The following is a 16,006-nucleotide window of genomic DNA, read 5'->3' as shown; positions in this document are numbered from 1 at the left end:
GTTCGTATGAGGGTGCCGACTTGGGATTTGGCCATTGTACTAGAGGGCCTTTCTTTGGCCCCCTTTGAACCTATTGAGGAAGTTTCTGAGAAATTTCTCACTTATAAAACTCTTTTTTCTGCTTGCAATCTCCTCACTTAAGAGAATCGGAGATTTGCAGGCTCTGTCAGTTGCACCCTCGTGCCTGGAGTTTTCGCCTGGTATGGTTAAGGCTTTTCTATACCCTAGACCAGGTTATGTCCCTAAGGTCCCTACTAATGCTGTTAGACCTACAGTGCTGCAGGCTTTCTATCCTCCTCCTTTTGTGTCATCAGATCAGGAGAAACTTAACCTTCTCTGCCCGGTTAGGGCGTTAGACGCTTACGTCCACAGAGCTGCCCTGTGGAGGAAATCAGAACAGTTATTTGTGTGCTTGGGGCCACCCAGGAAAGGAGACAGAGAACTCTCTAAACAGAGAATGAGCAAGTGGGTGTTTGAGGCCATCTCACTTGCTTATGAGTCGGCTGGTCAGCCTTCACCTTTGGCTGTACGAGCCCACTCTACTAGGAGTATGGCTGCTTCTAAGGCATTGTTGTCAGGAGTATCGCTAAGTGATGTTTGTGATGCGGCTGGGTGGTCCACACCGCATACATTTAAGTTCTATGAATTGGACTTAAGTTCCACTCCTGGGGCGCAGGTGCTCTCGTCCTCTGTGCGCTAGTTCCCACATGACGGTCATTTGCTCCTATGGCGACGTGGGTATTGGCGTTCCCACAGCTTGACGCAGCTCGAGTTCCCTTGAAAGGGAACGTCTCGGTTACGTATGTAACCCTAGTTCCCTGATAGGGAACGAGACGCTGCGTCGTTCTGCCATACTCCCAGCATGCCCGTTAGCGCTTCCTTCAGGCCTATCAGAAGCTGTCGCGCTTGTGTTTTGGGGGTGCTTTATAGTTTCCTGGTCGATGACGTCACCCGCCTATGACGTTCCGTCTCTCCATTGGACTGATTCCATACGTGCTTCATGACGCACAACGCAGGGGCGTTCCCACAGCTTGACGCAGCGTCTCGTTCCCTATCAGGGAACTAGGGTTACATACGTAACCGAGACGTTCTGTGTATGATTAGTTTTTTTCTGTCATTTGATTTGTCCAAAACTCCATGTTGTAAAAGATGAAGTGCTATGCACATGCTGTTTAAAGGGGCATTCGGCAACTATTTCAACTTAATAAAACCGTTTAGAAATCATTTGGATGGTTTAATAACCTGTTCTGGTGAGAATGGTGACTTTCCCCGCTCCCCACAATGTTCCTAGGCAGAAAACCAACCTTGCAACATGAGGATTAACGTCCCGGTAAGTTGGAAGTAGGAAGTCTCGTGAGAAGCGAGAACGAGCGGGAAACACAAACTGCTTTACGGCAATTCGACATAAACACACACGCCGACCTCAATGCGTATGATGTGTACCCACCTCGGAAGACATAGCTCCACACGATAAAGTTGGCCGGCTCCGATAATATCAAATAATATCATGAGCAGCGGTAGAAAGGGGGAGGAGGGTGTCGCAAGTGAATTTTTTTTTTACATTGTTGTGAAATATACGCCTCACAGCTGTAGGGGGAGCTTGTTGAGAAAACATGCAACAACAAAAGTGAAAATCAGCAAAGAAATAGCTAGGGTTGCCGAATGCCCCTTTAAGACTGTACTGGCTATGACGCGACAGAAAATGCTAGACTAAGACACTCTTCATCCACTCCTCAAATACATGAATCATTAGCCTTTGGGTCCAATTCTCACTATTAATTAGTTGCACTTGCTTATTAGCATGCATGTCACTAGGATATTGCTGTTTATTAATACTTATAAAACACATATATATATATTTATTACCGTGAGTATATAATGTGTGTGTGTGTGTGTGTGTGTGTTTCTTTAGTAAAGAAAACATTCTTATTCAAACAAACAGTTCTTTATTTACCTTTCCAAATAAGTAGAGACGGCCCATACTGCATGCGGAACTCTATTCAAGATTAAGGCAGGGTGGAGTTATGAGGTTTGCCTGTCAGTTTGAGGAGCCAATGAAGTTACAAGGTTTAGTCGCAAGATCTTTAAAATACTTTTCATTGGTTAAATATTTACAAAACTGACAGACGTAAATGGTGACCAATAGTAATGATTATGGAGAAAAAACAGTTATAAAGGAGATACAAGGTTTCTGCCCGACAGTGACCAATATTTTACATTTTATTAATATATAAAGTAATTATCTTACAGAGTTTTAGCATTAGAGTGAAATAATATTAATTAAAAAAAAGAGAAAATCCTCGGTGGCCCCGGACATGCGAGAATTGGCACATGCCTAGAATGCCTATGCATAAATCCTTGCCTGTTTTTTGTTTTTTTGTTTTTTAAACTATACAGTGTAATCACCATGAGAACATCTCAGAGTAAAACTGGGAGTTGTGAAAAATATGATACATCGATGTTTTGCCAGATGAGAAGTTTATCATCTTTTTACTCTAATTCATTTTATAACTGTATCATATATCTATTTTAATTTATTTTATAACTGTTTTAATTTCCCTTGCTTTTATTTTGTGATTATTTTAATTCCTTTCTGTAAAGCACTTTGAATTGCCATAGTGTATGAAATGTGCTATACAAATAAACTTGCCTTGCCTATATTTTGAACTATATATTTTTTAGTTTGTGCATACACATTACCCCCTTTGGTAATGGCATAATTCTGTCCTTCTTCTAGCAGTCAAAACTCTACCAAGCTAGCTTGCCATGCAGTAAATCAGTATTGACAAAACCCCAGAACAACTTAAGAACAGTTCGCAGCATGAGTAGGATTTAATGTGTTGAGTAAATTAGTATTTCCTTTATGAACCATTTTTTCTTTGAATTACATTGTCAGATTGAAAAATCTACAAGACAAAATTCAACTCAGTGCTCGGTTGCCATCGGGGGTTCTTCTAAAATTTGTCTCAGCATGGAAGTGTCTATGTGCCACCAAACAGTCTTAGACTGGCTTTAATTTGTGTGTCCTTATGGCATGCAGACTGTGGTTATTTCTGAAATTGCATCTGCTTTTCCCTTGATGAATCCATTTAAAAAAGCCCCCTTGGAAAATGAGAATATTCTCCAGCAACTACACTACTTGTTTAAAAAGGTAAATTAGTGAGTATTAGAAACTGCAGCGTCATCATATTTGATGTAAGAAAGATATGATGTTTTAGGTAAAACAGAGTCCGATTCAAGTGAATAAACTTGGATGCGGTGCATGTAACAGCCCTCAGTATTGATTGGGTCATCTACACTTTAACTCACTTTTGATATGAAAACATAAAGCAAACCCTGAAGGAGACGCGTCTCAGCCAACAGTCCTTTACCAGTGGAGTGTGGGTCCTTTTACAGTAATGAGTCTTGAAAGCTTTCTCTATTTGCCATTTTTCCCCCCTTGTGCTTACCCATGAGTAGATCTTGATGTTTTCCTCTGGCCAAATGACAGTGGGGTTTGGAACATCATGTGCTTTTTGTGCTTAGAGCTAAATTGTGGCTATCCAAATCTATTGCTGTGACAGTTCAACCCCAATCTGAGTTTACTTCACTCTTCAAGACTAGTTTAGTCTACCTCCATCATGAAATAACCTTACCCAAGACTCAAAAGAGAATCAAAAGTACTTAACAGTATACTTTGTATCAGATTAGTCCACAAGTGTCATTTCTTCAAATGCAACCCCACTATTTGTTGCTGAGGAGTGTGGCTGTAAAGTGGTTAATCTCAAACTACTACTACTACTTTCTTTCTTCTTTGAAGAAAAAGGAAGACAAATTTTGCAAGCGAATGCAAAATAACTAAATTATATTTCTTCCTCCCATCTACTAACACATCAATGCTGAATAAAAGAAAAGAGAACAAAAATATATATATTTTGTAACATTATTTTTTTATTTTTTTATCAATTGATAGCTCCTGACTATTAAACACTGACAGGCAAAAGTGTATACAGATAAATTTGTATATTTAGGGCCTGTCCCAATACCTCCCCTTACCCTAGATTTCTGCCCTAACCCTTGTTTTTGCGCGTTCTCGTGTTACCCCTACACGGGTGTCCCAATACTCTAAAGAGCAAGGGGGCGTGCTATTCTCCCCTTAAAATCAACCCTCAAACCATAGTGCGGTCCGATGCAGGCTTAAAACGAAGTGGAAGATGAAATTACCCAGGATACCTTGCGGACTCAGAAAGCTAAATGTTTTTAAACAAGATGGCGGACACCGCTGGAAAGGAAGAATTGAAGTATATTTTCAAAAATAAGCATGTTAAAATTTCTAAATATGTTGGAATATGTTAGTTTGATGCACATCCAATGGACTGTTAAGTTTTGAACACTAATGTTAGAAAATATTTCACAAAGCTATCTATCCGACGATGTTCATGATATCTGCCGAGTGCTTCGAGAGAGTCTGCCCATCAAATATACATCTGATCTGGTTCATCTAATTTTATTTTCGATTTTGGATTCCAAGGATTATAAAAAGAAGATGTGAGGTAAAACTATTAAAAACTAGCCGCGTTCGTCTAACGTTAGTGCTTCATCTTTTTCTTCACAGCACGCTGAGAAATGACAGCGCGCTGTGAAGAAAAAAGATGAAGCTCTCCCTAACGTTAAACCCAAACTGCACTGATCACAATCAGTGATTGTTGTAAAATTGCTAATTCTAAATTGCGGGAGGTGTTTGACTGTAAAAAGTGCTATTATAAGCACAATGATCTGCGAACGTTGACCGTGTTCCCATGGCGGCGAGCGCTCGGAAACGGACTGCAACTAGACAAGCGAACTATATTTTGGGTTTCATGTGCGCGTCTAAACGATTAAATACAGACAAAAATATGGCGAATGCGTCTGCTATGTTCCACATGTCTCTGTTGATTCATCAGACGTAGATAAACGAACACAGGCCACACAACAGCTGGAACCGGCATTTTCTGAATGAAAATAGTATTGGACACGTTGACGCTGCGCGTGACGTAGTGAGATTTGCTGCGCGTGACGTAGTGAGGTTTACCGCGCTAATTTGCATATAGTGGTGTCCCATTTCATAGGGAAAGATCTTCAACTCCACTTCCCTTGTTGAGGGGACTTTAATTTCGAGGGCACTCAAAACCAAGTGGAAGTTTTAAGGGGGGAGAAATGGGACAGGGCCTTAGTGTTTGCTGGTGTTATGGGAAACTGAAAGGAAATTATGGATAGAATTGTTGTCGAAGAGGTTGAAGAGAAATATGTATGTTTGTATTTGCACACTCTCCAGGTGCTGCATCATTCTCAATAATTCTCAGTTCCATCTGTCTCTTTCGATCTCTCCATGTCTTTTTTCACATTTACTCTCTTGAGAGGAGAAATAGGAGGACTGGGCTAATAAGATTCTCTCAGGCAATCTTCAAACACAAGGTGACATATCATATTTTTAACCACATTCATCTGATTCGTCAGATCTGTTTCATCCTGGTCCATGTGTCATTTTTTTTAAGTCTAAGAAAAGCAGAAAGGAAATCTTTTACTTCTTTAAGAGGAAATTACTGGTTTTCAATGCAGAATTTGTCAGTGCCACTCTGTCCTTCATTTTCACACTTTGCATCTTGCCTTTGTGTTGAGGATGAAGTTCAGTTACCCTCTTATCAAACAACATCATTTTCAGGTAAACTGAGCCGTGAATTGATTTGGCCCACACTCTGAAAGCTGGGCTGTCAAATCAAAGTAATTGATGGGTTTGTGATTTGTGGCTCCACACTCACTTAACGCCAACCACAGTAATTATTTATTGGCCTGTGCATATGATGGGCGCTGCCAATCGCTTCACTCAGTCTGCTCCAGTGCTCTCTTCTATGGTAATTTTTTTACTTATTAGTTTTTCTTCACAATTCATAAATGTTCTAGTCAGTGCAAGGATTGTAAACACAGATAGGTGAACCATGAAATATAAAACTTTATAAGGCTGATAAAGGCACAGATCTTTCACTTTGATTCAATACAGCCATCTTATTCTCTTACAATACTGTGATTGCGGAACAAAGTGATTGTGTACTAAATTAATAAACCCACTCTTCTCTTTCAGAGCCGGAAACATGCGAACAAAGTGCGTCTATATTACATGTTGCATCCAGTAGATGGGGGATGTCCAGCTAAGAAGCTAAGAACAGATGATGTGAGTATTTTTTTAGAAATGACACCCCAATTATGTGTACATATAGACTGCACTTGCTTTTTTTTTTATCCCAGCATATATTCACATTCTAGATGTCAGGGCCGGCCCAAAGCATAAGCGAACTAATCGGCTGCTTGGGGCCCCCCAATCGAGTTTAATTTTTGTTTTTTTTTTTAGATGACTTAAACAAGTGACATAAATGAATGAATGAATATGAATGAATAATTCAAGACAAGAAAATTCTGATTTCATGATCAATATACTTGCCAACAACTGCTGCTGTGTCTGCCAGCGTTTAAGTCATGCGTATAATCTAGACACCTCGCGAGTGCATAGACAATTCTTGCGCAACTGCCCATAGTCACCGTATCGGTTTAAGTTGGAGAAAATAGCCGCAGGAGCAGTTTGAATAAATAATAAACATAGCAGTTTGAACTCTTCTCCACTTTATTATAACACACATCAGATCACTAACTCCAAAAACCCGCGACACTCGACTCCAGTATCAAGTGCGCACGAGCCATTCCTATCTACGGCAAGCCCCGAGGGGAAAAATAGATTGCACACACACATACAACGAGCGCCAGTACATCATTACCGGTATTATAGTAGCAGACTTTGTTGGATTCTGTCATGTACAATCCAACAAAGTCTGTTACAATAATAATAATAATAAAGATTTTGAGGACAGTTACACTGTATTGAGACAGTTGAGAAATAAATAATAATATTTTTACAGTTTTCAACAATAATTGTCATTGTTGAACCCTTGCTCTTATTATGTTTCTGATTTCTCAGTTTTGTCATTATTTTAGCAAATAATTTATTTTATGTTTTGAGATAGTTTGTTTTAAGAAGTTTCAAGGAGTTAGTAAAAGAGTAAAGTAAAAGTTAAAACTTTTTTATTTAAGTAGGCATCTATTTTTTAAGTATTTATTTTGTATTAATACGTAACCTCACTGTATTCATTTATAATGTATCATTATTACGTGACATTTGTGTCAATAATCGTCAAGCACAGGTGACTTCGCATAGTGGGAGGGGGCCCCCAAATCAAATTCTGCTTAGGGCCCCCAAAAGGCTCGGACCGGCTCTGCTAGCTGTAGTCATTCCTCTTGCCCTGAACCATTGTTTGAAAAAATCAGGGTGGTGAACATTTTCTTTTAATGAGCTTTCTAGCCATTGCTCTCCACAGCTAACCTTTTTTCACAGTAATGTGCTTCATGAACCCCAGCCATTAAAACACTTAATTTTGTTCACACATCCAAACATTTAATTAAATGGACTTAAGTTTACTTGTGTAGTCAAGATGCAAATATCACAAAAATCACTAATCCGTTTTAATAAATCAGTAACACATTTTAATTACAAAGAAGCACCCTGCATCTGTGTACAGTTTTGCTGTTTTTAATATATCACATTTCCTGTATATATATATATATATATATATATATATATATATATATATATATGAAGGCATTGTTTATGTAGGATGTTCTTTCATTTAAAAACGGCAAGTTGGAGCACAACTGAATAAAAATGTGCCATTGACGCATACTGTATCTACACAAAAGTTATTTTATTTCATGTATATTTTTATAGCTGGGATTATTGTTTATGGGTGAAATCAAAGCTAGTTTCCATAAAATCAAGTGTATTTGCCTTATAGGAGATTAGCCCTATAGGAGAGCTCTGGCAACCCTGCTCTACAGTTTGCTTGTCTGTGAGTTCTTATAGTGACTGGTGGTGCCCTGTTTATGTATGAATATAGTGGTGTGGTGACTCAAGAGTTGTAGCACGTCAGTCCATCTTCTCATCATAAGGAGACAACAGCTTGGCAAGTGTGAAATATGTCTTGTTTCATCTGGTTTTGTTTTGCATTGTCAGTGAGTTAAAAGGTGTTGCTTAGATTTTGAATGAAGGCAAGTTAAATTCAAGAAACAAATAAACAAGAAAGTTTCCTTCAAATCTAACTAAGCTCTCAACTTCAGCCATCCTCTGAGATGAGTCTCGCTGAGATGATAGTCAGTCTGCAGTTCTTCTCTCAGTAGGATAAAGCAAGTTTCTGCTTTATTGCAGTGTAATAGGGCTATTCACACAACACGAGGGGTTCACAAGCATAAGGTTGTGTGAATGTTGCTGGGATCAGCCTTTTTGCACTCTCTGATGTGTAGATAATGTATATAATGCCTGTGGTTTTTGCAGATGTTACGTTATTTAGACTGCCTCCAAACAGACCAACAAAGCTCTCACCACAGGAGGCCAAATGCACATCTAAATGTTTATGTGAGAGTCAGAGATTGCAAAATCTTAGCCATCGGCTATGGGATGCAGTTAGAATTAAATGATATTGAACAATGTATACTGTATGTTTCATTGATATTCCATATGGTCACAGTAATTGAATACATCATTAGATAAGGTATTGAGGTGAAGACACTGGCAGAGAACTGCACTTCACAATATAGGCCTACGATTATTGTGTAGGGAACATCCACCTTCAATGGCCAGATTTCAAAAGACCATGTGCTGCTTCATCGACTTAACTTTAACACTTAGTTTGTATAAGACCGATAGTAAGAACGAACAGATATTCAAATAGTCATCGATCTCCATGTCGTGTGTCAATAGGCTGCAGACAAACTAGACTTTGTGCAAGTTGGACAGCAAATTTTAATGAGCCATTACTCACTGAAGCTGATGTTAATGAAGTAGAAATACAGACATGTCTTGTCAATGAATACAAATCATTAGGGATGCACCGATCCGATACTCAGCATCAGTATCGGCTCCGATACAGCCATTTTTGCCGGTGTCGTACCGAAAAGTGATGGTCCGCCTGAAAATTGATGACCGGCCGCGGGAGCGCGCGCAGCATGTTAAAGATGTATCGCCCATTCTCTTTACGAATGCAGTTGCTTTTATGTGGATCAAACAGACATAACATGCAAATAAACATCACTCACCCAGTACTTTTTACCTATTAAAACACCTGTAAAGGGCCAATACAACCATTATAATGCAGTATTTCACCTGCCAAAAAGTTATTGAAGCCTCTACTTATTGATTAAAAGGTTATTTCTGCACTGAAATGTGTTGCTTATATTCATGAGGGTTAAATCTGAATGATTATAACTCACCACTTTTTACCCATTAAAATACCTGTAAAGGGCCAATACAACCATTATAATTAGGGCTGCAACTAACGATTATTTTGATAATCGATTAATCGGACGATTATTTTTTCGATTAATCGATTAATCGGATAGAAATTAAATTAGATTTTTTTTTATTATAACTAAATAAAACCGTAAATCAGGGTATTTATGTGTAAAAGTGTACTTTAAAAAGTGCAAAAGCCACACATTGAGTTTTACTAATATCAATATTTGCATTGTTTTTAATGATAATTGCTGATGGCAAGTTGACAAACATGATTATTGTTAAAAAAATGATATCCAACATATTATGTTTTAACACAATTTTTGTTAAAACAAATTTACACAGACATGTTGTTCAGATGTGAATATCTGAACTAAAAACAAACTAAAAACATCTAAAATATCTAATTCATTTAATTTTTATTTAAAATTAATTATATATAAGGAATATAAGGATAAAGAATATAATATATATTATATATAATATATAAAAGAATAATATAAGGATAAATTGATTAAATAAATATAGAAAGACTGAAAACAATTGTGTGAACGTAGAGCCGCAGTAGATCGCGTTTGAAAAACAATTAAAACTTAGTAGACAAATGCTATAAAAAGAGAACGGAATGGAGGTAACGTTACCAGGCTTGAGTAAAGGACAGGAGAAATTATGCATTAGTGCACAAGCATTCGCTGAAAACCACTGAGTACAGTGACTAAAAAACAATATTTTACTGCTGCTGTTATTAACTGCCTTTATATTTAGTGCTTCGCTTTGTAAAGACCGTTTTAATTTAACCTATTTCTGCGGTAGCGCTATTTTAATCCATCACTTACGTTGCGAGCGAACTGATTGCGCAACCTGATGCTCGAGACAAAATACAGACATCCCAAGATCCCGGAAGTCCCGGGAGTCTCCCGCATATTGATTGCGGCTCCCTGATGCCCGCGAATTAGTTCAAACTCCCGAAATCGCGCAAGCGAGACAGAAGAGACTGCTCCAAACCGTGTAGCGCGCGCGCTCGGCAGAGCGCCTGAGGGAGAGAGACCTTGCGTGTGTGTGCGTACCAGTAAACGCTCCCCGTGACGTAAGCAGACCAACTAATCGATAATGACATTCGTTGACAACGATTTTCATAATCGATTATAATCGATTTTATCGATTAGTTGTTGCAGCCCTAATTATAATGCAGTATTTCACCTTCCAAAAAGTGATTGAAGCCTCTACTTATTGATTGAAAGGTTATTTCTGCCCTGGAATTTGTTAATTATATTCATGAGGGTTAAATCTGACTGATTATAACTCACCCAGTACTTTTTACCCACTAAAATACCTGTAAATGGCCAATACAACCATTATAAATATTTATTCAATCAATAAGTAGAGGCTTCAATCACTTTTTGGCAGGTGAAATACTGCAGTATAATGGTTGTATTGGCCCTTTACAGGTATTTTAATAGATAAAAAGTAGTAGGTGAGTTATAATCAGTCAGATTTAACCCTCATGAATATAATCAACTAATTTCAGGGCAGAAATTACCTTTCAATAAATAAGTAGAGGCTTCAATCACTTTTTGGCAGCTGAAATACTGCATTATAATGGTTGTATTGGCCCTTTACATGTGTTTTAATAGGTAAAAAGTACTGGGTGGGTGAGTGATGTTTATTTGCACCAGTGTTGGGCAAGCTACTTAGAAAATGTAGTGAGCTAAGCTAGCAGTTACTCTACATTAAATGTAGCTTCACTACACTGAACTACACTACACTACACCCTGGGAAATGTAGCAAGCTAAGCTACAGCAATATGGCAAAAGTAGTTTACTACATCTAAAGCTACTTTTTCAAATTTAATTTGTATATTGAACCAACTCAATTCCAAGTCAGTGCTATCTCAGTGATCAATAAAATTGTCAATCAAACATATAGGCAGGCATAATTTGTCAGTTCAATTGTTTATTCAACAACTGTTCCAAACCAATTTGGCAACAAAAAAAAAACATAACTATATAAAACCATATAACTATATAAAACTATAACAAAACCAGGTGTCAAGAGTGTGTGCATCTTTTTCCATTTCTCACGTGTCAGCCCAAGGATTGATACTGGTACGTGATGTCACACCATACGGAGCAGAAGGTGATGGTAATGCACCAAAAAGCTGGTTTGTAGGGCCCTATGAAATCCATTTTATTTTTTCCCACATTCTAAATTCAGTTTTATTTTGTTTTCATTTTTCTGGACTCCCATTTTAATGGTTAAATAACATTTTAGTAATCAAAAACGTGTAATTAATTAAAATCATGAAACGTATATAATTTAACAATAATTTATTAACATTTTTAAATAAATTACATTTTAAGGGCTCTATAAAATAGTTTTTTTTAATGGTTTAAATTGTAATGACCAATTATTTAAAATGTAGGCCTAATGATTTAAGCAAAAATTTCTTCAAAGGTTAAAACCAACCTTTTATTTTGACAGGTTGCCATGTTGCTAGACCTTTGAGTCTCTGTTTTTTGTTTTTTTTACGATAGTTTTTCTCAAATCAAGCTAAAATGCTGCTAAAGTGACTCTCAGAGCGGCTGTGTGTAGATGAAGTTCATCGATCCATTACTGAAAACATCGCAAGCGTCATGGATGCTTAGTGTGTGGTAAATGAATCCGCGCGTCTGAGCCATTCATTCACAGAGACACGCAGAACATGCTTGATTCCTTTTTAAATAGTCTTTAAGCGGTTTAATATTCACAGACACTAGTCTATATCGCGATTTTATTTAAGTTTAGGCTACTTACCTTCTTTTCATCCAAGATCTGACAAATTCCGTGAAATTCCGCGTAATACAGTAAATTTTGTTTTTATGCATGGATATCGCAATTCAGTCCATGTTTTCCGTATTGCGGTAACTTAATGAAATCATATGGCCCTATGGTTGCCAACCACCGTAAAACAAGAAGAAGAAGAAGTCACCGTCACTAACTGATCCAGCATCAGTGATACTTAGCAGTTGTATTTCCGATTTGAGCTTGAGCTTTAGAAATGCTTGGGAAAATGTAACGTTAGCTTGTGTGGACGCTACCGCACTACTTGATCAAAAAAAGAGCTTCGCTACTGAAAAGCTATATGATTCAGAAAACAGCGACGCTACCACCACGCTACTGAGAAATGTAGTTAAACTAGTAGCGTCACTACTTGTAGCGACGCTACTGCCAAACACTGATTTGCACGTTATGCCTGTTTGATCCACATAAAAGCAACTGCATTCGTAAAGAGAATGGGCCATACATCTTTAACACGCTGCGCACGCTCCCGCGGCCGGCCATCAATTTTCGGTGGACCATCACTTTTCGGCACGACACCGGATCGGGTATCGATCAGACCAGGCCGATTCAAATCCGATATTGTGCGTATACTATTGTGTTATTGTTAAGCCCAACAAAAGCACCAAAAACATTATAAAGCACCATAAAGTTTTCGTGCACTATATTACAAGTGTTCTGAAGCCATTATAGTATAATGTGAGATAGAAATTAACATTTAAGTCATTAAATTCAGGATCACGTAAACTTTTCCCTCCGCTGCGGCTCGGTTCGGTTACGACAGTCAACATGATGAAACTCTCTCCAAGATGATTCAATGTTACTATTATTATACTTGATCTGTAGATAAAGGTCTATGGTTTCGCATAAAACAACTTTATCTTGTTGGACTTTATTGCTTTGTAACGTTTAATTAATCATGTTTCTACCGGGTGTCTATTAGATCACAACACTAGAGTAGAGTCCACAATAATTGTTCTTCTCTGGAAAAAAGACTACATTTATGAGACCAAGTTAGGGTGTTTTCTGACCTGTAAATTACATTTTAAGATGAAAAGGTGCTCTTTGGTTTTGAACTGCGATAATTAATGTGCTCACCCACAGAATTAGACATTTCTGCTTTTTACATAATGCATTTTACATTACAAATTATTATATAGTTTGGTTTGTTGGTTCATTAGGTTGGATTGCACTCCAGAGGTTGTTTTTAATCAGGGCAAGACGACCTCCTTCAGCTGATCTTCTACATAATATTTTGGTGTGAATCCGAGCATGATTGCCTTATTTATATATGCCCAAACGAAACCGAGCTAAGAAAGAAAATCCGCTAGGTTACAAAACAATTGCTCCAAATGAGCAAGGTGTGAAAACATTTCAGGGTTGTTTTCAAACAATCATATGACTCCAGAATACTTGTAATATGCTGTAGCACATGAATATAAACCACTTTTATGATACTTTTACAAAAAATAAAAATAAATAAATAAATAAATATATAAATAAATATATATATATATATATATATATATATATATATATATATATATATATATATATATATATATGTATGTATGTATATATACCAATATATATATATATATATATATATATATATATATATATATATGTGTGTGTATTTATTTGTGGTGAAGAGAGTGAACTGTTAAATTAACTTTTAGTTTGAGTTAATTAATTTACCCTAAACTTTCAAATTTTTCCCACTTAAATATGGAGTTAATCCTCTTACGCTCTCTTATCACTTATCAGTTAATGTACTTCTGAAAATCAATATGAAAAAATTGCAAGATGTGGAATTTTTTGTGATTTACCTTTTCGCTGTCATTAACCTCAAAACGTGAAAACTCAGGAGTCAGAAGGCGTTCAGTCAAAATCAGCACTTTTCACAATGGGACTGAGGGAGTAGAGTTGAACTGAAAGCAATTATTTTTCCACTACATTGCCCTTTCTGATATTTATAGATCAATGAACTTTACAAGGCTACTGTTGTGTGTATGCTGCTCTCAGATATTGTTGTAATGTTTTTGAGACTGCAGCAAGAAAAAGAAAAAAAAAACTGAAAGTTTAGTGCCAGCAGTTTTACTTGTTTTTGAAAAATCTTAGATCTAATGATTTTCTTGATCTCATCAATCACCTTTTTCTTGATCTCATCAATCACCCCTAAGCCACTCTTAAAAAAAAACACCCAATAACTTTTCTGCAGTTTAAATGGCAAGGGTAATGTTGAAATGTCAATAATTAACTTACCCAATTTAATTATATTGTCAACCTGTCCAACTGTATCTGTCAGTCAGTGCTACACAAAAAGTGCTGCCTGCATTTTCGTTAGGTTTCTTTTTTTTTCCTTCTCCACTCTCTTTTCTCAGAGCGTAGGATTGTGTAAGAGTAAACTGGCCCTTGACCAGTGTGTAGAAGCAAAATCCACCTGCATTAAAAGTCATTGAGCAGCCAAGTTCTAACAAGCTGTCCTTTGCTCACTCAACGCCTAATAAAGCGGCAGCAGATCGTACAGGAGATCACTGACCACATCCATCTGCTTAACACAAATCAGCTGTCGGCAGGAGCTACTAATAGCTACATGGTCCCCTAAGGACACTCTCAAAATCTCTCCCCAAGTCTCTAGCACTGTAACTCTATGCAGGGGCTGTGGTGGAGGATACAGTTAGCAGCCTGGGACAACTTCTGCACTGATCGAATAGCCCATTGGGTACTTACTCCTATTTAATTAGCCGTGATTTAAATCAACCCCTGCTGGGGCTCCAGTTTCCAGGGGAGAGGAGCCAGGCAAAGAGCGTGTGGAGGACCAGAAAGAAAGTAGAGAGTAGAAGTGAGCTGGAACTCGAGCCTCGATCTACAGCTTTTGTTCTAGTCTCTGTTTCACTCAGTTAATGACAGATCAGTGACTGTGTGTGAAATGTCCGGTCAGCATGGGACTGATATAACAGTTTAGTGTCCTATTTACATTTACATTTGAGTTTACGTTTCATTCGTATACTGTTTGTGTATTAGCAGAACTAATTTAATAAATAGGCAATCAGGGTTCCACTTGCATCAATAATCACATTGTGTATTTTAAAGTGTTTTTGTCTACAGGAAATGACTTAATGGGGTGTGTGCACAGATAAAGCATAAACTTGGCTTTGTTTAGACCTGCTGCATTTATATTTGTAGTAAATTATGTAAAGGTTTATCATTTCTGATCATTGTTATTTGAGTATTATTTATGTACTATAATTTATTAATGTTTTGAGTTATGTTTAGTTGTGTATTTTCAGTTTTCATTTGAGTTTTTATTGTTTTAGTAATTTTGTGATGTGCTTATGTCATTTTTAGTAATTTTATTTAACATTTCTGTTTAGCTTTAATTTAATTGTAGTACTTCAAAATAAAGTTATTTCTGAGTTGCCAGGGATAATGTCTAATTTTCATTTAAGTTTGCATCTAATAATTTATATTTTATTTAATATATATATATTTATAATTTGTTAACGCTCTGTTTTGACTCATTTGTCACATAGTTCTACAATCCAGAAATGTTAATTTTTGACTATTTTATTTTGAGAAACAATTCTCTATCCACTTGCTGCGTCGAGACGCATCGAATACCATTTCATTTTCATATTCATTTAAAGCACAACTTTAAGCTAAACTTTTAAAAAACTTGAAGTGTACACTACAGTCTCTGGGCTTACTGTGTTTTATATATATATATATATATATATATATATATATGTATATATATATATATATATATATATATATATATATATATATATGTACACATACATACATTTTTTCCCCCTCCAATATTTTAATGAGTAA

The 16,006-nt window shown here is 36.9% G+C and overlaps 1 protein-coding gene across 1 annotated transcript in view; it reads left to right on the top strand.

Moving 5' to 3' along the window:
- Positions 1–16,006, top strand: part of zmat4a (zinc finger, matrin-type 4a) — a 160,703-nt gene that overhangs the window by 72,488 nt on the left and 72,209 nt on the right. Inside the window, exon 3 of the mRNA XM_077240906.1 lies at positions 6,098–6,187. Within this exon, the coding sequence (XP_077097021.1) occupies positions 6,098–6,187 (90 nt within the window). The remainder of the gene's footprint in view (positions 1–6,097; positions 6,188–16,006) is intronic.

Source organism: Siphateles boraxobius, unplaced genomic scaffold (genome assembly GCF_051911475.1).
Source record: "Siphateles boraxobius isolate OS27281-9 unplaced genomic scaffold, OSU_SipBor_1 24, whole genome shotgun sequence".
Taxonomy (NCBI): Eukaryota; Metazoa; Chordata; class Actinopteri; order Cypriniformes; family Leuciscidae; genus Siphateles; species Siphateles boraxobius.
This window is presented reverse-complemented; position numbering and strand designations above follow the sequence as displayed.